Source organism: Neophocaena asiaeorientalis, unplaced genomic scaffold (assembly GCF_003031525.2).
Source record: "Neophocaena asiaeorientalis asiaeorientalis breed wild unplaced genomic scaffold, Neophocaena_asiaeorientalis_V1.1 scaffold417, whole genome shotgun sequence".
NCBI classification, from domain to species: Eukaryota; Metazoa; Chordata; class Mammalia; order Artiodactyla; family Phocoenidae; genus Neophocaena; species Neophocaena asiaeorientalis.
Genome location: NW_020175387.1, coordinates 2660995 through 2687489, shown reverse-complemented (window position 1 = coordinate 2687489; position 26495 = coordinate 2660995). Strand labels below are relative to the sequence as shown.

Here is a 26495-nt window from a genome sequence, read left to right as displayed (position 1 = left end):
ATCTTCAAATATAGGCAGATTTCAAGGAATACCCAGTCATCTATGGAGTGCCTATTTATAATTTTCTAAACTTTATATAGGCATATTTAACTGTGGGCCAAAAAGATACTTCTTAGCCACGGGATACCCATAAGTGATTTTTCTTCAAAGAAATATACCCTATTCTACACTGACTGATTTATTTTTTGAATTTGCAAGTTTAAAATTTATTTAAAAACTTGGTTCATTTAATATTAATCTGGGATTTCTGATCTACTGTTCACAGTCAAAAAAGAATACTTAGCTCTGCATCACATCACCATAAGCAATTATTTACAGATTTAAATTAATAATAAGACAACAAATGAAAGTAGTACATAAGATTCAACTGGTTCATGCACAGTACAAGTTTATACTATATAAACATATTGAAGCTCAGATATACATTGGTTGCATCTAAAGGTTTTAAACAATAGCAACAACAAACAAAATGAGCATATAAACAAGAAAACAGGATACCATCTTATAACAGCACCATGAAGAAGCCTTGGCTAAGAGTTTGCCAAAAGTGCTATCCTGAGATATTTCAAGACCAACAGCTTTTCACATTTATGCAGTGCCGTTCAGAAGTAAACATATTCTCACAATTGCTTCTGTTTGGAGAGAGGCTGGTGTGAAATGACTGAAGCTTGATTTGCAGCTATTTTGTACGGTTCTTGTCCAGAGCCTTGGGGTGGGGAAGGAAGTGGGGTTTCTGGAGTTGCTAAAAAAAGAATCAGAGAATTGTATGTAATGGTGACAGTCACCTTGGCCCATCCCATTAAGTCCTTCATGACACCAATATGCATTACTTTATTTTGGATATGTTTTTAAAAGATCATATATAAAGTAGTGATTATAATACATTATCAGGTCATTGACATACTATTGGAGATGCACTCCCATATTACTGTCCCAATTAGCATTAAACTAAATCATACTTAAAAATCTTGACAGTCACTTTAAGGTGTCTTCTGACTTTCTTAATAGCATTTATGAACTCTGATTCTCTCATAAACCCAGCAGAAAAAAAGTTAAAATGAAAAGAATTAACAGAAAGCTAGTTTTTGTATATTTTTTATACAATATAAATTTTATATTGTAAATCAAAATTGCAATCAAAAAAGCACATAAAATAAAACATATTTGGTTTAGATTTTACTAATTCAAACATTAGATGACATAAAAAAATTAAGGTAAGATAACTTTTCAAGTGCTTTGAAATCTATGTTGTAGTTAAAAGCATCTAAAAAATACTGCTTTGTCACTTCCAAGTTATTCTATTACAAATACACTTGGCGGTCCCTTCCCTGTCAATGCAAAGAGCACTGAGTATTTTAAAAAAATAAGTTACAGTTTGAATACTTCATTGTCGATAACAGTATTTCTTTCTATTGACAAATTTTAACCATATTACAAAATAATCTAGAAGCCATTCTATAATTTTTAAAAGCTTGAAATATTTTAGCACTCACATTATTATTCCGTATATTTAACAGAACAAATAGAAAATGTTTAATGATCAGACTGAGGCATTGCAAACTTCTTAGATTTTTTTTTCCCAAACAGTTTTTAAAAATTCCATACAAAATGAGAACAGTCCCTTTTTGCCTGGTTTTCTTTAATATATTAACTTTATATTATTAAGTGTGAATTAGCAGTTACTTAGAAACAATGTCTTTAGATATAATTTAATTGACAAAAGAATTACCAAATTTGCTTTAAAAATTATTCCTGGATATTTAGGATGGATCTAACACTCAAGTAGTCTGCTCTAAAAGACCAAGAAAATATGCATGAACTTAAATATGTATATGCATAATATAAATGTGTTATATATATAACACATACACATATAATGTAAATGTGTATGCTTGTGTTTAATATTTTGCTTTGTGTAAAATATAAACTGTTCCAAATGAGCACAAGCAAAGCAAAATTTTCCCTTACAAATGAATTTCTTAAATATTATGTTGAGAGAGGGAAAATAAAAATAAAAAGTGTGATGATGTGATTCTAAAAAGGTTAGGGTCAGCAAACATGCTTTTAAAATACTACAAAGCTAGCATTTAAAAAGTAAACGATTCGGGGCTTCCCTGGTGGCGCAGTGGTTGAGAGTCTGCCTGCTAACGCAGGGGACACGGGTTCGTGCCCCAGTCCAGGAAGATCCCACATGCTGCAGAGCGGCTGGGCCCATGAGCCGTGGCCGGTGAGCCTGCGCGTCCGGAGCCTGTGCTCCACGACGGGAGAGGTCACAGCAGTGAGAGGCCCACATACCGCCAAAAAAAAAAAATAAATAAAAGTAAATGATTTAACCACCAGCAGAATTGTTAAACTTTCTTGTCAGTTGATACCTACAATGTTCAATATGTTGCTAATGTGTTTTATTTTCCAAGTTTATGAATAACTGATCTCTAAGAGACACAACTTCATAGACTCTTTGGTATGGTATTGGGCTTGCCTCTCTCTGCTCTAGACTATTAATTAAATGAAAGTGGTAACATCTGCTTTGCAAGAATGGTCCCAGTATGGTTGCTCAAAAAATTAAAACCAGAACTTCCATAGTATCCAGCAATTCCACTCCTGGGTATATATCTGAAGAAAACAGAAACGCTAATTTGAAAAGATACATGTACCTCAATGTTCATAGCAGCTTTATTTACAATAGCCAAGATATGGAAACCACCTAAGTGTCCATTAACAGATGAATGGACAAGGAAGATGTGAAAAAAATATATAGAGATATATTTATATATATATTGAATAGTATATATATAATATATATATATATATCATTTATATATATATGAATATTACTCAGCCATAAAACAGAATGGAATTTTGCCACTTGCAACAACTTGGATGGACCTGTAGGGTATTATGCATAGTGAAATAAGTCAAACAGAGAAAGACAAATACTGTATGTTTTCACTTGTATGTGGAAACTAAACAATAAAACAAATGAATAAATATAACAAAACAGAAATAGACTCATAGATACAGAGAACAAACTAGTGGTTACCTGTAAGAAGTTGGGGAGAGGGAAGGGGAAGACACAAGAAGGGGATTGAGAGGCACAAACTACTAGGTATAAGATACAAGGATGTGATGTACAACACAGGGAATATAACCAATAACTTTAAACGGAATATAATCTATAAAAATATTGAATCAATATGTTGTACACCTGAAACCAATATACCATCATAAATCAACTGTACTTCACGGAAAAAACAGAAGAGAATGTTCCCAAAGTAATGTCTTTCAACTACATTGGGACCCACAGATTAAATGTGCTATAGTATACATCATTTGTATTTTTTTCTAACAATTTAATTTCTGTCTCTGTCGTATACTCAAAGAACTTTGTGTTTCATACACTATTTACACATAGATCTACCAGTGTGTGTATCTAAAGAACAGCAGATAGCATGCATTTCTGTGGATTCTACTCTCCCTACCACTAGGTAGCAGTCAGATGGAATGGTACTCACTTAATTTTGTTGCATTGCACTGAACATTTGGGTAAAACAACATTGTAGCTAGTTATTAAGGGCAATTGTAAATTCAGTAGGCAATGCTGGTACCCATAATAATTATATGACAATAACTGAAGGCATCTCAGTGAGGTAGCTGGTTTAGTGTTCAGAGGCAATAGATCAAAAGTAAATCTGGAATTAATTAGTATGAATTCAGAAGCAATTAATTCTAGATATTTTTGTCAAATAGAGATTTTTTTAAATCTCCAATGTGACATATAAAAATAAAATTTGTGTTAAATTTGCAATAATATCAGATTAACTATCTACTAGCAATCCCTAGTATTTATATAGTCATTTTAGTTCCAAAGTTCCAAAGCAGCCCACGTTTGGCACAATTATGATATACACGAACGTCAGTTATCACAGCTTAGTTAAATAGCACCAGTCTTTCGAAAACATGATTCAAATTTCAATTAGCATGCTAACTCTAATTAACTGTGAGTATTGCATAAACTCACAAACTTCACTGTGTTACAAACTTCACTGATAACTCTTCAGTCTACAAATAATTACCTAAAATATTAGATGTGCATTTTGATCAGTGACCAATCACATCACATCCTTCATTCTGTCCATGATTATTCAATGAACATATTTCCTTCAGTTCATACACTGACAACAAACTGTGTAGTTGTGTTGCCTCCTCGTCTCCCTCTCAGTAACAAATCCACATGACAATTTGCAAAAATGGACAACTGAAAAGAGAATTGGCCAAAAGGGGAGAATGTGCAGTAAAGAAACAAAAAGTGATAATGTTGGAAATGAAATTCAAATCAAACATAAATGGGAGTTATAGAAGAAAGAGCTGACGATGGAAATGTTGACACTACCATTGTTTGAGTCCCTAAAAGTTCAGCCAAGAACTTAGTGAAGGAAAGCTTGTCAACAGAAATGAGGAACTAGTTGCACTGAAAAGGTTGAAGAGGTCCCAAAGGGAGTGAAACTGGCAAAAAACTTCACATCAAATGGATTCTCAGAGATATTTTAGGACATTAAAAATGCAAAGGATAAAATGTTGGAAACTGACCCAAACTTCCAAAAGAGTAAAATCCATCAAAGATGGTCACTTTCTCTTGTAAGTCATTAGAAGAGAACATGGCAAGCAGTGTTTAAACTACTCTTCATATTTTTTTACAAAAAAATAAAACACATTAATCCTCAGTGTTATTAATATTTTAAATTATGGTACACTAAGAGTTAAAACTACTATTTTTTTTAGTTTCCCTATACATTTATAACCTATAGCTAAAAGAGTTCTTGATGTTTTGACAAATGTATTTAAAGGTCACAAGCAATCATAATTTTCCTGTTGATTATTAAGATTCCTTTGCATGGTTCCACCTTGTATAGTCATTTTTATGGTCCTGTACTACCAGGCAAAGCTAGGACATCCTGTATGTTCTTTTGTGCTCCTAAACCTATGAATAAGAAAGATTTAGTACTCACATCTCCATTTTAGGGAGAAAACTCATACCTAAGAAGAATAAATGACTTGCTTCACAATCTCCCACAATTAAATCTTGGAGAAGAAATTATATCCAATTTTATAATTTCTGGGCACAAATAGATTCTTTCCCCAAATCCCACCTTTTCTCAGGTAATTAAGTTTAAGAAATACTATGTTTCAAAAGTAGCCCAGGGGGCTTCCCTGGTGGCGCAGTGGTTGAGAGTCCGCCTGCCGATGCAGGGGACACGGGTTCGTGCCCCAGTCACGGAAGATCCCATATGTCGCGGAGCGGCTAGGCCTGTGAGCCATGGCGGCTGAGCCTGCGCGTCCGGAGCCTGTGCTCCGCAACAGGAGAGGCCGCAACAGTGAGAGGTCTGCGTACTGCTTAAAAAAAAAAGTAGCCCAGATACTTACAGATCTGGTCTGTATGAACCAGTGTTGACATTGGACCCAAAAGTATAGTTTGTCCAGTTAATGGATCTTGAGATAAATGTGGGTGCATTGGATGATGGAGATGGTTAGCCTCACTGGAAGTACCTACAGAAGATAAAAAGATGCTTGCATTAGTGATATTTAATCAGGAACAGCAAGTTTACCTTGGAACAATTGTTTTGATTGACAGCTTGAATATTGCTATTTTTGCAAAGTGCTTTTTGGAAGTTCAAAAATAAATTAATAGAGCCACTGCCATGTTAAAGACAATGTCAGCTTTCACTGTACATTGGTTAGATTAATGTTGTGTCATATTATGTTGTATATTAATAATGGACCTTCTGTGCAGTTTCCTGGAATCATTAGGTTTGCTGCCTGTTGTTAAGTCAATTCCAAGAATCACTTACCTTAAGTTTACAGTATTTGGGATCACCCTACTAGCATAAACAACTTTTATTTCAGAAAGATATCATTAGAAACACATTAAGCACTAGAAAACTAAAATTATACTAAATTAAAATAAAGTGATTTTATAAGGAAATTTAATCTAGATCAGAATACAGATAAATGATTTCTTAGGTTATTCCTGACATCTACTGCAGCAATGAAATCTCGTTTTTCCCTTTTCATTCTGTTGTGTCAGTTAATTACTTCAGGAGCACATTGTTTATTTTTAAAGTATTTACTATATCTATTTTTTGGTTTTGTTGCAATTCCGATATCCTTGAGCTTTTAGAGGAGTCAAGGCATAGAAAAATATAATATACTCCAAGAAGTACTAACAATAGGAGATATAGTTCTATTTACCATATTTGGGAGGATCTGAAAATTGAGGAAAGAGGGACAGGGTAGAGTAAAGATGGTGGAGGTGAATACAAATGGAGGGGAGGTTTGAATGTGTTCAAGTATTTCTGTTCCCATCCAATGGGTTTTGCAGACTTTCTAAATATAAAATACTGAGTTCATTACATCATGGACAAAAGGTAAACAGGTCAAGTTGCTCTAAAGTACTGTAGTATGATGTTAATAAATAAAATAGAAATTCTTAAATATACTCACCACCCAGTAACATCTCCTGAAGTAAGTTGTCGATTTTAACCATCCCAAAAAGTTTAATGAATTGTATCTGCTCAATCATTTGCCAAGTGATGCTCTGAAGCGTGGGCAGGAGTAGAAGCAGTTCCCCAAACCTGCCCCGGGAGTCGTACTGCCTGTCGTTGATGTAGTCCTCCAAACTCAGCTGCACTTGGAACCGCATGTTCTTAATCTTTACTGGATCACTTAGCCCTTTTGCATCTAATAAAGGAATAAAGAGGGCAATCTAAATACTTAACCTTACTAGAGTGTAACAGAAAATATTCTAGTATTTAAAAAGTAGTTTAATTTTCACTGCAATTATTTTTAATGGATCTTTGGAAACAAACCTGGATCAAAAAATACAATTGCCTTCAAACAAGCATATTCATTGTCATCAATCTGAATTTCTTGAAATGGTCGGACCAGCTCGTCTAGAACCCGGTTGGCCACACGGCTAATCTCAACTTCACTGCTGTTGCGGTGAATAATGTAATTGTTTCCTAGGTAAAAAAAAATAAAATAAAATAATCACCCTCCTCACACACACAAAATCGTCAGACTTTGCTTAATTTTTTACAAACCAATATTTTAAATGGTCTTCCCTTGAAGAAACAGGAATAGGACTTCCTCTTTCAAGAACATTGTTAATTATGTTAGAAAAACTTTAGAACACTTACAGGATCAATGACATTGATAATATGATCACATGCATTTTAACAGCCTCGGTCACTTGTGATAATACTAAAGTACAGACTAATAGCAAGCTAATTATTGACAAGGGAGAAACAAGATATAATGATTAGCTTTCCACTATATCAGTTATCTATTAGTGTTTTACTCATTAATGAGCATATTACAAAACCTAAAGAATCTCTCTTGCTTACAGTGAACTAAAAATGGCATTCCTTTAGTGGTCTAGGTGTATATACATGTAACAACTACTGAGACACAATTTTAATAAGCCTAAGTAGACGAGGCTGATTTTTGAAAATTAGCATGTATATTCTCATGAGTTGCCTCATTAAATAGTAAATTCTCTCTTCCTGGACTTGTTTAAGTAGAGGCGGGATGATCACTTTACAGGGCTGTATTCAAAGGAGTTCAGAAACTGGACAGAGAACTGGACCACCTAATCCCTAAAGGCATTCTACCTTAGAAAGTCTCGGGCTATAATATGATACTATTATAGCTTCTAAAACATTAGAAAATTGGAAGCTTATTTTAGCCCCTAAAATAGCTGCTAAATTTTTATTTTCTGGTTTTATAAAAAACAGAATAGGGCTTCCCTGGTGGCGCAATGGTTGAGAGTCAACAAACCAGAATATTCTGACTTCTTTCACTGCAGGCAAAGACAATCTTCAGTATAAATAATAATGTGTAATAATAATAATGTAAAAATTATTCAAAAAGTGTAGCCCTGCTCTTCTTATGAAAAGTTAAAGTACCTAATTATTTAGGGTAAAATAATTTAGAACTATGTAGTAAAACTGTTTTGATTTCTATGTATATTGTATTCAGATTTATAATGAGAACACTATTGCAGGGGAACTAAAAATGCAAGAGAAAGTTTAACAGAATTTAAAAGCAGTCATATCATGTGGTTTAGAATCCTGGCTCTATCCCTTACTTGCTTTGTGACCTTAGGTAAGTTTTCTTGGCCTTCATTTCTTCACCTACGAAAGAGGCTGAAAATAATAGTACATATCCCTCAGGGTTATTGTGAAGATTAAATGAGAGAGTGTATATATAAACATGTAAAGCACTTAAAGCAATGCATCGTACCTACTAAGTCCTCAGTAAATATTAGCTATTGTGATATTATGTTCAATTTGTTTATATTTGGGACAAAATATCTATCACAAAAATGGAATAAGACAATTTAATCATCATTTCACACAGCCAGAGGGAGGTAGAGCTTATAAACATTAGAGGGATCTCAAATATCCCAACAGGAAACCTAACTTTATACGTTAAGTAGGGGATCAGGGTACTTCCTTAATGAAGACACAAGCTTTTCCTTTGTGTCTTATCCCACCTACCATCCTACTTTTGTGTGTTATAGCACTGCTCTTTAACTCTCAGAATTTTTCAGACATTGTCACAAAAATTTTTTTTTAACTTGGGGTTCTGTAGCATATTATGGACAATGAGATCATAGGAGATAAACATGTTCCTTAGAAGAGTATAAAATAATATATACTATAATTATTAGGTAGATACTGAGAGTGTATGAAACAACAGTGGGACTCCATAAGATGGTGACACAAATCACTAACTCTTTGTCCTGATATGATTTAAACATACCTCAATGTTATGCTTATTGAGCAACATCTTTTATTTTTAAATCTTAGTGCACCCTGAACATCCACTCTGAACTTCCCTGAATTAACGGCAAGGAAAAACAGGGCTTGAGTGAGGACCTGACCAACTAAGTCCAATTTGTGAAGTGACAGAACCATTTGGCAGTGTCTATGAATGCCTGGTACATACAGAATAGGCCCCATGGAAGTATGAAGCATGCATAATTTTTTCTCAAATTAAAAAAAAAACCTTACCCAAAAGCAAAATATCTTTATACACCATGGATCTCTTTGTAGCTCCAAGCAGTAAATGTTCCCCTGCGTGAGCTCTCAACAGTGCCACCTTAATGAAAAATTCCAAGTTTAACAATTAATTATAAAATATAATGATTAAAAGATTATATAAGCCTGATTAACTTAGTATTCTTTAAGACTGGGACTTTTTTTGTTTTAACAACTACAGTATTCATAGATTCTTGCCATGATTAAGGCTTCCATTTTTCTACTTTTAGCATATCAACAGAGTTTTACTTTTCAAAATTTCTAAAACTAACAGGTCAATACAATGGCAGCAAAAAAAACAGAAAAAGAAAAAGAAAAGCAGAACAGTTTAGTGTTTGGGAGTGAATGATGTTTGGGCATAGAGTCAAACAAACCAGAGTTCAAATTCCGGCTTGGCCACTTACTCCTCTTTAACCTTGGGTTAGCTGACCACCAGTATGTTTGGGACTCATTTGTTTTCATCTATCAAATGGAGATAGTGATAAAAATCTGAAAGTGTAGCTATGAGGACTAAAGGAGAAAATATACGTAAAACAAGATCTCTTATACATAATCAACTGAATAAACAAAAGGAAAACAAAGATTGGTGATATAGCGAAATGAGTATGGGGGATCTGGGTTCTGACACTTTCTAGATTGAACCTTTAACTCTGCACTAAGCTCTCAAAGGAGCACCATTGCCTGCTGAATATCACCAGTAGGAAGACTAGGAAGCATTTCAAATTTAATACATCAAAGTAATGCTTCTCCAACATCTTCATCTCCTTAGTAAATGGCAGCATCATCCAAATGCTTTTTCACACCAAAAACAAGGGTCTATTTGGATCCCTCTCTCATTGTACAGCAAATCCTAGTGTTGCTTCTCCATTGCTACGGCCCCTGGCCAAGCCTTGGTCATTCTTCGCCTGGCCCACCAAAATACACTCCAAAGAGCTACTAGGTATTCCTGCTTCCTTTCTGGTTCCTCCATCCTAAGTCCTTCTTGCCAGAGCTTCTACGATGATATCTTGTAATAATAATAATCACTTAATATCACTCCTCTGCTAAAAACTCTTCACTGGTTTCTTACTGTCCTTAGAATAAAACCCAAAAACCTCAACCATGGCCTACCATGAGGTTATGGCTCAATGCTTTTGCCCCCCTGCCCACGTCCCTGGTTTCATCTTACAACATCCTTTGCTCACTTTTCTCCAGGCACACTATGCCTGCCTGCCTCAGAGCCTTTGAACTTGCCTTTCCTGTACCCAGAGTGCTTTCTCCTCAGATCTTGACATGCTTCGCCCCTTGCCACTCAGGTCTCAAGAAAAATCTTCCTTAATCCCCAATTTAAAGGATCTGCTACCACTCCACTCCCAGTCATTCTCCAACAACTCATCCCATTTCATTTTATAGAACTCTCCCCCACCTAGAATTAACTTACTCATTATCTGTATATTTTTATCGTCTGCGTCTCCCAAATAGAATGCAAATTTTATGAGAATAGTGATGTAATCTGTATTTTTACTGCCGGATACTCGCAGTTCCTAAAACTGAACAGTAATCCTAAGAAGTATTGATGAATACACTGAGTGAATTTAACTGATATATGGTTCAGTTTTAAAAGCTGTTAAGTTTTTAAAGAGATTATAAAACTTATGCCACAGAGCTCCCGAGAGTATTAAATAAAATAATGTAATATATAATGCATTTGAAGCCCGAGTGCCTTATCCATAATAGACATTCACCAATCCATGGCTATTAATGTTATATTAAAGTGTCAGTTAGTAAATGAAAACTATTATTGACAAGTTACAGGATTTCAATTTCCCAATTTTAAATCATTGTCTTAATACATGTCAGCAACTTTTTTTAAAAAAAGAGTGGTAATAAAAATATAAAACTGATAAATAGCATAACGCTACTTATATGGCTTGGGGTGAGACAAGTAAGTTTTAGCAACTTAGCATTATTCACTCTGAAATAACCTTCTGAGCCAAGCTATCTTTATGATATGTCCACAACCATGACTCATACCAGGAAGGGAGTTACAGAACATTTTAAGAATGATTTCAGATTTCACAGTATTTTCTTTTTGTAACCAGGTGAAATGCTCTCCTAGAAATATAACTGCTAACTTTCTGTGATCACTTATTTTCTGGTTATATATATATTTTGCCCTTCTTTGATTTTTAAACAATCATGTACTTTTCCCTTTGATTGTTTCTTTGCCTTTGTTTATCAGTGATAAAGAGCATTGGTCAGAGGGTATAAAAATAGACACTGGTTATATTATATATCATGGTTTATTTAACCTGGGGGAACTGGAAATTTTCAAATTATTTACATCTACAGAATATTATATACTACTTAGAAGAGTTAAAAATGAATCTGAAACTAATAATCTAATCTTTATAGACTAATTAGAACATTAAACTTCTTAACTACTTTTTTTTTGTTAAGAAAGTGGATTGCTTTATTAGAAACAGTGAATATAAAAAGCAGATTGATTTCAGGTAAGAACTCTTTAAAAATATTTCAAGACTATACAGGTAAAAACTTTTTACAAAGGTGTTCAGCATTCCTTTTCCCTTGGTTCATTTTAAAGAACCTAAATATTTTATTTACTTCAAGACATCAAAACGTTAGACTGCTGGTGAGTTAAGCTCCTTGAGATAATTCAAAATATCAAATATCTCAATTTTTTAGAACTTATATATTTGATGCTAGTAATTAAAACATTATATTATATTGATATACTTTTTTTTTTTTTACTGATTTGAATATAGTATGTTGATAATCTGAAGTGTAAGGTCACTTGAGAAATGAGATCAGCTAATTTTTTTAACGTTCAAGTCGTATTTTAGCCACTAAGTTCTGTTACAATTCTGCAGGTTTAAAGAAAAAGTCAGATTAAGTCTCATCAGTGCCCCTACTGCTGGTCATTTTTATGGGTAACTAGCAGTTTCCCCCTCCCTCTAGAATAGTCAAGGTTTATAGACCTGTTAACATTGATTAAATGGCAGTACTTTCCAGTATGTTTACATTTACAATAAATAATGTAATAATAAATATAAAACGGATAAACTTGAAGGTTGCTTACAGGTTAATTTATCAGACAAACTCCAATGTGCATAACCTTGCAGAAAGTCTGGGGAAAATTAGAGTTCATAAACTGTGAAAGGTAGAGACAAGTATCTTAGCTACTTCTTTAAACATATTGGAAAGTGAACTTTTAACTATTAACTAAAATATCTTAATATACATATGACAAAGTATGAAAATGTCTATATTAGGAAAAGATCACTACCTCTGAATTCTATTTTCAGTAGATTTCAGAACACAATTCTACAGAGTTTTTTTTTTTACCAGATTTATACTTTTTATACAGTAAATGCTAGAATAAAGCTGACAACATGAAAGGCACAATTTTATATGTTAAGTGCATAAAAGTGCCTACAAAGACACCAACACAACCTGTGTGGTTTCTGTCTAGAAGTGGCCTGGTATTTCTGAAGAATTTTATATGCACGTTTAGTAAACACTAACACACAGTGGGGTACCATTTGCCTTCCAGACATTTATTCTTCCAATACTTTATCTCACAGTGGCAGTTATCTACTACCTGTCTTTCTCCCTTACTTAAGCTTTTTAAACCTCAGGAGGGAAGAACATAGGCTTGATCAACCCTCATCCTATCAATAAATTTGTAAGATCCCTAAAATCCCATTTAAACAGTCTGTCTCTCAGTAGACTGTTTAACTTCAAGGAGAATGAACAAGAAAACCAATCTTTCTCTCAAATAATTTAACCTTTGTCCAATATAGTAAATCTACTATAAATATAATTAAAAGAACTGAAAAACTTAGCAAAGTTCAAAAAACATTTTTTTAAAACATTCATAATCTCTTTAAATTATACCTGATCATCCAGTGGTAACTCACAAAAGGCAGGAATATATTTAGCCCATTCCACCAAGACTAAGAGCTGCTGTTTCATGGATTCACAGACATCACCAATACTGGCAATTTTCTTAATATTTATGTCAGTGCTCACACCAGGGCTTGAGACTGAGATCTAGCATTAAGAAGAACATTATATTAATTCATCACTGAACATAACACAAGACCACTATTTCTCTTTTTTCCACAACTGCAATAGGTAAGCCCCATTGAAGTGGGCACTATCATTGTCACAGTATCTTGAAATATACTAAACATTTAAAATTGAGAAATCAAATACCTATCAATTCAAGTTAAATTGACAACATTCACTGCACAGCACCATGGTCTGGGAGTACTATCTTATTTTCTGGCCAAACCTGTAAAATAAGTTACCACAACTTTCAGGGAGTTTCATAATTCAAAATGACTATACAAAGAGCTATGGAGTATCCACATGAACTATGTTGTATGATTTTATTTTTAATTGAAGATGATAGTTCCATTAAGAAAGCCCATTTTTAATTTGTTGTAATTTAGGGAGGAAAGTTTCCATTGGATAAAGTTTACCAACTGAGGAGAACAGATTTAGATGAGAAGTTGCTGCATTTAATGGAAGCCCACCCAAATAAAGTTAAGAAACCAATCTTGGACTCAGCAAGTTGAAAATCTTAATGTATAATGATAAATTTTTTAAATGATATATAATTTTGAACTATCTAAGATATAAGTAGTGTTCAAATGCCTTTCTGCTGAAAAAAATCACTTTCTAAAAGTTCTTCTAAACTTAATTTTTGAACATGTGTGTGTGTGTGTGTGTACATGTCTTTCTGCAGTGTATGTCTATTTCCTCACAGTTCCTTTCAGGCCATTCTCGAAATACTTTATAGGATCATCAAGTAATCTTCAAGTAATGATGATGATAAAGGTGATGTTAACTTCATCATTTACCCTTGTGTTATCAAAAATGAAAGTAGTTGCGTTGACTCGTTATAGAACCTGATTAATAGCTATTTCATCGTTTGCTTTATAATAGAAAAATACCATTAACATTTCTAATATGGGCAATGGTAAAACAAACTTTCTTCAAAAGGTTTCTTTATTTGATTCTTAAGTGATTTACTTTTATTTATATAACTAATCACTTATATTTTTAACTTTAGAACTGATATCCTCATTCTAGAAATTTCAAATAATAAAGTTTCTCCTGTGTTTTCTAAATTCTGGTTCTTCCCTTAAATACCTGTTTCCAAAGCAGATGTTAAGGTGAGTTCTTGAATCTAGAAGTCATTTTCAAGGAAGGAAGCTCTAATGATAGGCCTCAACTAAACACCCCCAAAGCTGTGATAATTGATTTCCAGATTCAATCAGTAAAACAAGATACTGCTCCCAGGGCATTGTGCTATGCATTAAGTATTTTAAATCAACCTTGCAAACAAACTTTTAACACTCAGACTGAAGTGCGTTTAATTTTTCCATTTAAAAAGTAGGAACTTGCCCAAGAAAAGTTAAAATTGAGTCAACAGTCCAACTAATATTTTCAAAGTAAAATTCTTCAATTTGCATAGGTGTAATTTATTATAGTAATGAGCACATTTGAATGAACTTAAATCATTTTAGTATTATGCCTAAATAAACATCTGACTCTATTAAACAGGGCTGGATGCTGGTGCAGCAGTAATGCAGCAGTACCTGGCGAGACCGAACTTCTGCTTGTGCCAGTGTGTTAATGGAGGGGATGTTGCTGCCATCAAATGTGCTTCTTCTGGTGCTTATTCTATCACGTTCGTTTTGCACAGCTAGGGGAGAAAATCACAGTATTTACTGGTCGGTTTTCTTCGATATATCTCAGAATATACGGTTTGAAGTAAAAACAACGTTACTATAAAAGGAGAAATGGGGAAAAAAAAAAAAAAAAGAGAAATGGGATGCCTCTAAAAGACCTTGGAGGGGGGTGCTTGAGGCAGGGAGAAAAGTATGACTGAAGGTATGTTTCATTCTGTACCATTTTTAAAGTAGAAAGAGCCAGGCTTGTCACTACAGTTCATAAAATACTGCCTTTTGGGACTTCATGATGGCACTCATGTTAGAAAGTGTTGGGTCAGCCAGTTCAGCCATGCTGTATTTTTACGAGGTTAGTTTTCCATTCTCTCAAAGTTAATAAAACCATAAGATAACTAGAGGAAGAGTACAACCTGTGAGATTGACCAGGTCAAAGATAAGAGTGTATTCACTGTCAGAAAATATGAGTCATACATTTTGAAACTCCCATTTTTCTTTTTCTTTTAAAACACTAGAAAAAATGGAAAGTAAATTTATTTTAGTTAAGGTGATTTTCAGATCACAATCCTATGATCTCTTATGAAACAATGTCCTCAGGACAGTTTACAAACATTAATAAGGCAAAAATTGCAGCATGTAGGGGTCTCTCTTGAGAACATTGAGATTAGAATATCAGCATTTTGGAACAATGAAGAAATATTAAGTATTTATATGAAAGTCTTCTAAGAAAGAGATTTCTTTGTTTCAGAAAGGAAAAAAAAGAATAAAGTGTATCCCCAAATTTTTTATTGAAAACTAAATTTTTAAAAATAAGGAAGAGGGAGAGGGTTAGTATGAATTTGTATACTTGTAATACATAGAATAGAAGTCAGATATCAAAGTTGGATTTCAAACCTTAAAAGGTAAAATTATCTTCTCTTAACCAAAAAGAATGGAAACAAAATCTGTAGCCCCTAAATTATTTACACTAATGCTCTATCCAATTCTGCTGGAAAGATAAGACATTAAACTATCAGAATTTTTTTCTGTAATTATTCTTTTATTAAAGAAATTCACCAATTTCTATGCCAAAATCTGCTATCTAACCAAACTTACTATTAACTATCAACTCCACTAATTTGAAAGAGAAAATATTAAACTTCTTGCCTTTAAGAGTGAGTAATCTTTAGTTAGAGTGAATCATTAATATTTTATTTTTAAATCATATTTACTGGTAGCTTACTTCCTCTCTCTCCTTTTTTTTTTTTTTTTTTTTAGCAAATTGACTTTTCAGACTAAAATGACTCATTTGGAAAGGTATACATGGAGGTAAAAAAATTAAAATGTAAGTTATGCTTTTATGAATTTCGTTTACATGACCAATCTTCAGAAAAATGCTAAAAGATATTGTGAACATTTGTAATTATCTTGCAGCTACCTTTATTGACATAAAACCATATTTATATACGTTTCCATCTAACTAACCTTAATATTATGCTATTAGTGTAAATAAGAAAAATATATCTACTTTGAAAGCTAAAAGTTACTTCCTAATCTAGTTAGGAAAAATTAATACATTATCCTATGAACACTATAAGATATACTTTCACTGTTTTTGAAAATAATTTTATTTAGCAGACTGTAAAACTCTTAACGGAATTGTAGAATCACAGTTTGCTTTTACATTGGTAGGAGTGAAGCAGAGGTTCAAGTAGAAATGAATGAAGATAATTGACAAAGCATGTAATTAATCCCATAAGCTACCAAATAGGCCACTAGAAATAAGTCATGTTGAAATGAAAGTGTTTGTCCTTTAACTTTGTGAACTTTATTTTGCCTTCTTTTCTGAGACTAGCAACTGAACGAAATGAATGGAATTTTTGTCTCTTGAAAATACTGAGTGACAAAGAAGAAAACTATGTTTAAGATCGGTTTGATATTTTTCACATATCTAATTTAATGTTTTAATAATATATGCGGGCTTCCCTGGTGGCGCAGTGGTTGGGAGTCCGCCTGCCGATGCAGGGGGCGCGGGTTCGTGGCCCGGTCCGGGAAGATCCCACATGCCACGGAGCGACTGGGCCCGTGGGCCATGGCCGCTGGGCCTGCGCGTCCGGAGCCTGTGCTCCGCAACGGGAGGGGCCGCGGCAGTGGGAGGCCCGCGTACCGCAAAAAAAAAAATAATAATAATATATGCAACAGTTCTGAAAAATATCTCTTTGTATGTGATAGTGATAGGGATAAGCATGTGGCAAAATGATAAACAGAAAATTGTATAGCAGCTCTTCCCCGCCAAACACTTAAATGTGCTGAGCACGTTTGTTTTGCTAAATTAACCATAGTTAGAACGTAGGATAATATAATTAGATTATTTAACATGTTCAAAATGGAATTAGTGCACATTAAAATAGAGCATCTAGTCCACTGTCTCTGTCTTTGAATAGAATAGAAGCTCCCTGACGGGGGATTTTTTTGTTCAGTATGTTCACTCCTGAAACCTCAGCACCCACAACAGTGTCTGGAGAGCAGCAGTGCTCAACAAATTTGTTAAATAAATAAATGAATGCATGAAAAGTCAATGTTCAGTTAATGTTTATGAAATGAAGATATTCAATTGTTATTGAGAATGAAAAATCCATTTAAAATTCATTTATAATTGCATCCTATTAATATAGTTTGCCATTTAGCTTTTGAACAAGACGTTGGAATATTTTTTCAGACAATAATTTTCTTGCCAGGGATTATGCAGTAGTGGATAGAACATGTCAGATCGGTCAGCAGGTAAAGACTGGCTCTACCACTCACCAGTGGGTATCAGTGTCCTTGAGTAAATTCTTAAACTCGAGGAACCACAGATTCTTCACTGAGGATAATCAGAACTCATGTAAAGGTTATTGTGATTAAATGAGAACATGTGTGTATAACACTTTTCATCAATAATGTTAATAATCATTATGTTATATATTATTACCTTCTTTTTTCATTCCTGCTCTAAAGCACTTTCTTAATCGACAGTATCTACATTGATTCCTTTTGTCTTTGTCAACAACACATTGCCGACTGAACCTACAACACCAAAAAAATATATTAGTTTGCAGAAAACTGTTATTTATCAAAAAAAGCAGACAGACTTTAAAAAGTATAGTCAAATTTAGATCAACAGAAAGAATGTATAAGAACAATTAACTATGACTTTTCTAATCTCATGATCGACATGAAAATACAAGCCTCACTTCTCATGCAGTCTTTCTAATAAAACAATACTGAATGATATCTCACTTTTGGCCAGTATCCATGATCATTTCTATCTTGAGCCATGAAAGCCAAACCTAGTTTAAAAATTGTGGCATACAAATTCTAATGCTTACTGCTAAATGATTTCAGTGTGACGGGGAACTTCACTCTTCTGAACTTTCATGCTTTTCTCTATTTAAAAATTTTTCTATTAATTTCACATCATATCCAATTGGAGTTTACTCGGAATTCCAAATTACATATCAAGAGGCAATTGAATAAAGTATAAAGAGTAGAGTCTCTGAAAAATTAGGTACCACTTCACACCCACTACAGTGGCTATAATCAGAAAAAACAGACAACAGCAAATGATGAGGTTGTGGAAAAACTGGACCTCTCACACACTGTTATTTATAATACAAAATGATGTGGCTGCTTAGGAAAACAGTTTCGTAGTTTTTCACAAAGTTAAACAAGAGTTACCAAATGACCCAGCAATTCCACTCCTAGGTATACAGCCAAGAGAAATGAAAACATATATTCACACAAACACTTATACACAAATGTCCATAGCAGCATTATTCATAATAGCCAAAAAGTGGGGACAACCCAAATGCCCATCAGCTGATGAACAGATAAACAAAGTGTGGTGTACCCACACAATGGAATATTACACCTGGCAATAAATAAGAATGAGGCGCTGATACATGCTACAACATGGATGAACCTTGAAAACACTATTCTAAGTGAAAGAAGTCAGACAAAAAAGGTCACATATTGTGTAATTTCGTTTATGTCAAATGTGCAAAAGAGGCAAATCTGGGCTTCCCTGGTGGCGCAGGGGTTGAGAGTTCTCCTGCCGATGCAGGGGACACGGGTTCGTGCCCCGGTCCGGGAAGATCACACACGCCGTGGAGCCGCTGGGCCTGTGAGCCATGGCTGCTGAGCCTGCGCGTCCGGAGCCTGTGCTCCTCAACGGGGGAGAGGCCACAACGGTGAGAGGCCCGCGTACCGCAAAAAAAAAGAAAAAAAAAAGGCAAATCTATAGAGACAGAAAGTAGATTAGTAGTTACCTTATATTGGTGGGGAGGGAGTTGGGGGGAATGAGGAGTGACTACTAAAGGGTACTAAGAGGTTTCTTTATAGGATGGTGAAATATTCTGAATTGAACGTAGTGATGATTGTACAACTCTGTGAATATAATAAAAAAATGAATTGCATACTAAAAGAAAAAAAAAAAGTACAGTCTCTGGAATTAGACCTGACCTTGATTCCCAGGTCAACATTCACTGTCTATAGAACTTGAAAATGTTATTTAACTTTCCAAGTTAACCCACAATTGTAAAATAGGGAAAACTTGCCGTCACAGGCTGTTAACTGAGCATACTTAAAAGACTATGAGATCAGCAAAACCTGAGCTTAAAAAACCTTTTTGCCCCTAAACTTACATCAATATAATATTTTCCAAATGGAAAATCATGGCATTTGCTTAATACCAATACATGTAAAGAAAGCTAAGTTGGCAGCAGTATTCATGATGGGAAGGTGGGAGGAGTAAAGCCATACATGTCGTTGGAATAGTTTTTACATTTCCAAAATTTGTTATGGGAACGTTTCTTTCCCACTTTTCTCATACAGGAAGGGTGGAAATCTTGAAAGCTCTGTGTGCTGACATTCTCTGACTCTTAAAAGTTCTTCTTGGGGTGTTCAACTCAATATTCTGTAATAACCTCTATGGAAAAAGAATCTGAAAAAGAATAGGTATATGTATATGTATAACTGATTCACTTTTCTGTACACCTGAAACTAACACAACATTGTAAATCGACTATGGTCCAACATAAAGTAAAAAATTAAATTAAAAAAAAGTTGCTGTTGGATTTAGTTGCTTGGATGGTCATTTTTCATATACATATAAGTTTTACTTCACATAACTTAAAAATTGTAAAAAGTATTGTTTACGTGTTATTTTGTATGTATTTTAGTTATTAATCTTTTAGAAGCACTCAATATTTGATGTAATCATAGAGAAAATGCTTTGGATGAAGGAAATCTGCTTGATTACTTTACACCTCTCAAGTCTGGCTGTATATAAAAGCAAGAACATGCTCTTTTTCGTTTACCAAGAAGGTTTTAAAGTGGATGATTTAGATTTTTATACCTACTTTAAGCTCTCCTAAAAAAATTACTAGAGAACACTAGCTTAACTTTTCCCACATCCCTAGAAGTCAAATGGCATCATATTGTAAGAGAGTTAACTTCTTCCCAAACATCCATCTTGTACCTAAAACACCTTAACAATCCTACACATGACTTTCAGAGACAGAGCACACACAGATATTTTTCTGTTAAAGTCAGCCATTTTTTAATAACCCATATTTAACACAGATATAATCTGTATTCAAGAACTGTCATTCTGAACACTCAAAGGGAAATATCTAACCCTAAATCATGCTATGATGTTGACTTTTTTTTTAAAAAGCCTACTAGAAACGTGTGATACATAAAATATAAATACATTTTAGACAAACATTAAATTCAATTACAAAATTGTGGCACGAGAAATACATCTAAAACTTTAGAGCTGAAAATTTCATTTTATTCAGTAACATCAACAAGCTACCAAAATCATCTGCCTTTTTATAATTTTGTTCCAAGACTCAGGATGTGATGACGCTAAAAAGATAAGCAATATGCAGAAACGTAAACGCATTGTGAAACCATTTAAATACAGATTTACATATGGCTCTTGGTATATGAACACGTGGAGAAACGATAAAGAAACACAAGGAAAAGACAAACACCAAATTTCAGATGGTATTTACCTCTGGGAGAGAGGGGAGAAAGAGAAAGTGATAGGGGAGGTGTTCACTGGAGGCTTCAATTATATTGGTCTAAACAGGGTGGTAAGCATGGGGATTTTTTAGTATACATTTTATAAGTCTAAGATGTTTCATAAAAAAGAACCACCCGTGTGACTGCATGTGTATACACACCCACACATCCTCACTTTTCATGTCGCTTATAAATTTTGTTCTTAGAGTTACAGAAATTTGAAAGCTCTGAATTTTACGCCCGTACTTCTTGCATGGCATTTTGAAACACCTCTAAAGATCTCCTTCTGGGAAGGAGCATTTCAAGTACCTGCAGGAATAAACGTGACTCTTGCGGATACTGCGTCTGAAGAAGCCCTTGCACCCGTCACAGCTGGAGGCGCCATAGTGCTTTCCTGTCGCTCTGTCCCCACATATAGCACATAGACAGTTGACACCATTATCTGTGGTATTCATACTTGTTGTCTCTGGGACAGAACTATCTGTTAAAGAAAGACAAAGTGGTAGAGTGCAAGTTAGTACGGAGTATTTCTTACATAAATTGGCCTACTAATTATTCATGGGAGGGAAATAGTCCCTTCCTCAGCTTCTTGGAAGCTCCACACCAGTGCTCTCTTTTTATCCACTGGCTGTTTCTGCCAGTCTCCGTTCCAAACTCCCCACTCGTATTTTGGAGGATTAAAATTTGGTATACCATAGGGCTCAGTCCCTCAACTATACCCTTTCCCTAGGGAAGCTCATCCAGTCCCATGATATTAAATATCATCTGTATAATGAAAAATCCCCACATTTTATTTCTAGGCCCGATGTCTCCCACGGGTATCAGTCTGAAATGCCCAAATACCTACTGAACAACTTCACTTTGGAGTTTAATAAGAATTTCAAATTAATGTATCAAAAATAGAACTCTGATTTTTTTTTTTTTCTCCTAGAACTTGTTCTTCCTTCAGTCTTCCCTAGTCAGTCAGTGGTACCATCTGGTACCTAAGGCCAATAATCTGGCCTTCACTGAATTCTCGCCTTCGTTGCTCACATCCCATCCACGAGTTGTATTTAAAATACATATATTTCTAGGCCCGATGTCTCCCACGGGTATCAGTCTGAAATGCCCAAATACCTACTGAACAACTTCACTTTGGAGTTTAATAAGAATTTCAAATTAATGTATCAAAAATAGAACTCTGATTTTTTTTTTTTTTTCTCCTAGAACTTGTTCTTCCTTCAGTCTTCCCTAGTCAGTCAGTGGTACCATCTGGTACCTAAGGCCAATAATCTGGCCTTTACTGAATTCTCGCCTTCGTTGCTCACATCCAATCCACGAGTTGTATTTAAAATACATAACGAATCCACACCTTTTCAGCCTTTTACCATGGCCACCCTTATCCAATCGAACATAATCTTTTCCCTGGATTATTGCAATAGCTTCCTACCTAATTTCTCGAATACTTCCACCCTGGTTCCCCTACTGTTTATTATCAGAAAGCCGGCAATGTGCTCTTGGCATAAGAAATTCACATCACATTAGCCTTCTGCATCCAACCCTTAGATACAAAATAAAGCCTACACATATTCCCATGGCCTGTAGAGCCCAGAGTGAAAAGGTTCCCCTCCCATCTCTCTGATCCCATTATCTGGCACTACTTTTCATCCTGTTCACTAGTCTCTAGTAATGTTGCCTCTTTTTTTTTTTTTTTTCTCCTTGAATTCTGTTCCCATCTCAGAGCCTTTATACTTGCTAACCCTTCTGCCTGGAAGGGAAGCTCTTCCTCAAGAATTTCTATGAGCTGGCTACCCAGTTTCTGCTCAAATCTCACATTTTCTGTGAAACATTCTGTAAACACACATCCAAAAGAGTCATCTCTCATTTGCCCTTCAAGTAGAACCTAGTACCCTGCTTATATTTTAAACTAACCACTTCATTTTCTAAAATTATAATATGCTTTGGTCTGTTCATTTATTATCCATCTTTCCACATAGAATAAAAACTTCATGATGTCAGAGGATTTATCTGTCTTAGTCACCCCTCTGCCTTCCAGCTCTTAGAACTACGCCTTCCATAAAGTGAGAAGTAATTGTTTTGAAGAAAGACGCTTCAAAAAATCCACATCGATATTTTTACTTAAATATTTCTTAAATTAGTTAATATTGTTTACTACACCTTTACAATTATCTATGTACTCAAAAGATATTAAATAAATAAGAATATATTATACACTTTAATTAATAATAAATTATATAATAATGTAAATATAATAACAATTAATTATATTTCCAATATAAAAAGGATAAAATCAAAGACTGTTATGTCCAAATTACATTCTGTGACAATATATGTATTCTACTTACTAATACTTCTGAGTTGACAAATATTGTCATATATAACTTCATAAAGTTACAAAAATCTTCAGTGAGAATATGCTTAAGGGTAATCATGTGACATTTTAGAATTTAAATGCTAGTAATTTTTCTTTTGATAACATAAACAAAATAGATATTAGAAATATGGCAGAAGTGTTAAGGATTGACTGTGTTCTGGAAGATTATATGGAAACAAAAAAAATATTCAACTCTTGCTTCCAGTTTAATGTCATACTTACATATTATTAACAAGAATTTACATATTATTACAAGAAAACAAGTTAGACAACACTTTGGAAATAGCCATATAAGTCAGTTGTTTTAGTAAATATTTATGATAAATCTGTCCCTACTATTTAGTAATCTATAGCCTTTAAAAAATTCATGAGTCTATTGAGGTAAATACTTTATTAAATACCTTAGTCAAATCTAAACATAAGGATTAAAAATAGTGACTTCCTGATAGAGGCACTGTCAATTGATTTTAACCCCTTTGTGTTAAAATTTCAGAATTCATCTTCTGAAAATGTTTAGAAATCTTCCCACTAATAAATTATTGTTGTTTATTGCAAATATTACAGCTATAGCAGTCACTGAAATTGTACAGCATAGTAGAACGTTAAGATATCCTGAGTACAAGATATATTCTCAGTCCTGAGCTAAACACACACACACACACACACACACACACACACACACACAGAATTTTCCAAAGCATACATAATTTGCAGATTTTATGAGTTCTAACAATTATAACTGATCTTGGACAAAATTTTTACATGAAAAAGTATCTAAATTCAAAGTCAGTAGTAAACTGTATTCTATAAAGACATGAGCCCTAAACATGTCATGTCTTATTTAAAGTTAAAATGTTACAGTAGATAAATACCAAGAGCTTTGTGAGGCTAAACATTAGCTTGTCAAGTGCAGTTATAATATAAACCCTTATTTCTTTTCATATTTGTGTTCAATGCAAAAACTTGATAGTAATGTTAAACACAGTTTCTCATCAGCAGCAGTTGAGAACTGGAATAATGAAAGAAGGCAACCAGTAAAAATCTCCAGTGTTCTCAGGACAATTTTCCATATGTCATTTTAAATGTTGCATAGAAAATATACTTTACAGCCAACCTGCCAATATTACTCATTACTGTGATTTACAGTAAATAAAATAACTGCTGAAACTACTCTTTGTATCTAAGTGGCCCATGACAGAATTCCGAGGTTACTTTATTATGCATAGCTAAGCTTTTTCTATCTCAAACATAAGATAGCCATAGCATTATTAATTTAAATTTTGTGATGAAGTGCAAAAGCCTCAGATTTGTGGCCTTAAAAAACAAGCCCCAAATTCTCCAGCAATAAAACACACAGAACCACCACCTGGGAAGCTCAGTTTTCCTGCTCTCATTATACTTACTTTTCTTTTTTATCTACAAGCAGATGAGAACTCACCATTTGAATTATACAGAATCTGCATAGTTTCAAACTCCAAAGTTGTGTAAGTTGGGTCCAAAACTTCACTGTAATTTGCCATCTCCATGTCCAGTATCGGTTCCGATACCCTCATCATTGATTTAGATACACACATACGAGTGGCACCACAGGCCCAGAGTGTGTGATGGCTGTTGGGCTTTCAATCTGTGAGGGATAATCCAAAGTTAACTGTAACTGAGTGACTTATGTGCTACAGTGGGAGGAGCTGTAAAACTGTAAACTCCTTCAGCAGGCCATATTCTGCTTACTTCTTTTTCTTTTATGGTGTACGAAAGCAATTCATTGTGATAATGTTGGAATGCTTCATGAAATCACCTTATCTGAAGTGCTTAGTGGACTAACGTGATTTCCTAAATGGATTTCCAGTAGACAATAAATGATGTCATTAAGAGGATTAAAAATAGAAAAGAGAATACCTCTGATTTTGAACTGTCATTATAGCATCATTTCTCCCATTTAAGCGGCTGAAATCTCATGCCCCATGTTCTAAAAAAATGAGAATCACTTTAAGTCAAGACTGTAAGCTAACACTTAACATAAGCACTTAATAATTTCAAGTTTCCTTAGCTAACTTTATGCTGAGGAAAAACAAATTTTTAATTTGAAATGACAGGGATTTATGATATATTCCAGTAGAAGCCTGGGCATAGCCCTAATATGGCCTGAAACACATTCTCTTTAGTTATCAATCTATGAGTCAGTGTCCCTTGCATGTTTGTAAATGTTCCAAGGGCAGAACCAGTGCAGTTGCTAGTATCTTGTAGGCATTCAATAAGTAATTGTTAGACAACCACGGTGAGATGCTGGGAAGCTTGCCATGGCATGCAGCCTGAGAGCCCTTAAAAACTGCTTCAGGGAGGCCCCTTGGAAAAGATGTGCAGGAGGCTGAATACCAGTGTGCATTGAAGACAGGGTAGGAAAGAAAGCTAAATCCTCATTCTCCATAGTGGAGAGTCAATGGAGAACACTAAAACCGAAAGTACAAGAAGCAGCATGTCACTTAAAGTCATGGGATAATAGTGGGGGGAAAAAAGAAAGAAAAAAGAAGGCTAAAATAAGTGCTTCTGAGAACGATGTCCGTTTACCTTTTTTGTTTGATTTTTGTTTTGTAGAATTCTTGGGAGCAACTTTGTAGAATTATCTAATTCTTAAATCTATGTGCTTTTATAACTTTAATAAAAATAAAAACAACAAAAAAGGCAAAAATAATAATAAATAAATAAATGTTACATGAATAAGGTTTCATATATTTTTACTTCTGATGTCAGTTACATTCTAGACATTAAACTGAACATGTGTAGATTTACACATTCCCATCATCAACTTTCTCATACATAACATTTATAAAGCATACTATATCTTTTATGTGTATGTGTGACAAGAAGCATTTAGAGTGTGGGGAAATTTAGAAGATAATATTCAAAGATTATATTTTATTTCTGAGAATATGTTTATTGATTTTATCTTCCAAGAAAGAATTCCAGCCACATTTACATTATAAAGTCAGAATTTCATTTTCCACATTTGTTAACGATTACTGCAAAGTAATATTTCTTATTCAATTTCTTAACACCATAGACTTTGTGACTACTGTATCTTAGAAATTATTATATTTTTCATCAGGGAAGACTGGCCTCTTAAACTCAAAGCCATATGAAGAAAATAGCAGAGTCATTTCAGCAGCCAGTGTCACTAAATCAAACAGGGATCACTGGAATAGTCCTCTTGCCTTTATATTCTGTAGGATTCTTAATTGTGAGGATAATATTGGGGGGATAAATTTCAGGGACTGATTT

The 26495-nt window shown here is 34.2% G+C and overlaps 1 protein-coding gene across 1 annotated transcript; it reads right to left on the bottom strand.

Moving 5' to 3' along the window:
- Positions 1–620: 620 nt before the first annotated feature.
- HNF4G (hepatocyte nuclear factor 4 gamma) lies at positions 621–24760 on the bottom strand. The gene is made up of 10 exons (XM_024765763.1): positions 24658–24760; positions 21155–21326; positions 17748–17842; positions 14708–14814; positions 12996–13151; positions 9072–9159; positions 6864–7016; positions 6499–6735; positions 5422–5544; positions 621–742 (listed from the first exon to the last, which is right to left on the bottom strand). Exons 1-10 carry the CDS (start codon positions 24743–24745, stop codon positions 621–623), a joined length of 1341 nt encoding a protein of 446 aa, XP_024621531.1. The 5' UTR covers positions 24746–24760.
- Between the last annotated feature and the right edge of the window lie 1735 nt (positions 24761–26495).

What these genes read in the sequence shown, in the direction of transcription:
- HNF4G (XM_024765763.1), bottom strand. Translation starts at nt 24,745, where the DNA reads ATGGAGATGGCAAATTACAGTGAAGTTTTGGACCCAACTTACACAACT. An exon ending in AGCAGGAATGAAAAAAGAAG is followed by an intron (nt 14,815 to 17,747) that starts GTAATAATATAT and finishes TTTCTCCCCTAG; the next exon opens with CTGTGCAAAACGAACGTGAT. An exon ending in AGTTACCACTGGATGATCAG is followed by an intron (nt 9,160 to 12,995) that starts GTATAATTTAAA and finishes TTTTTCATTAAG; the next exon opens with GTGGCACTGTTGAGAGCTCA.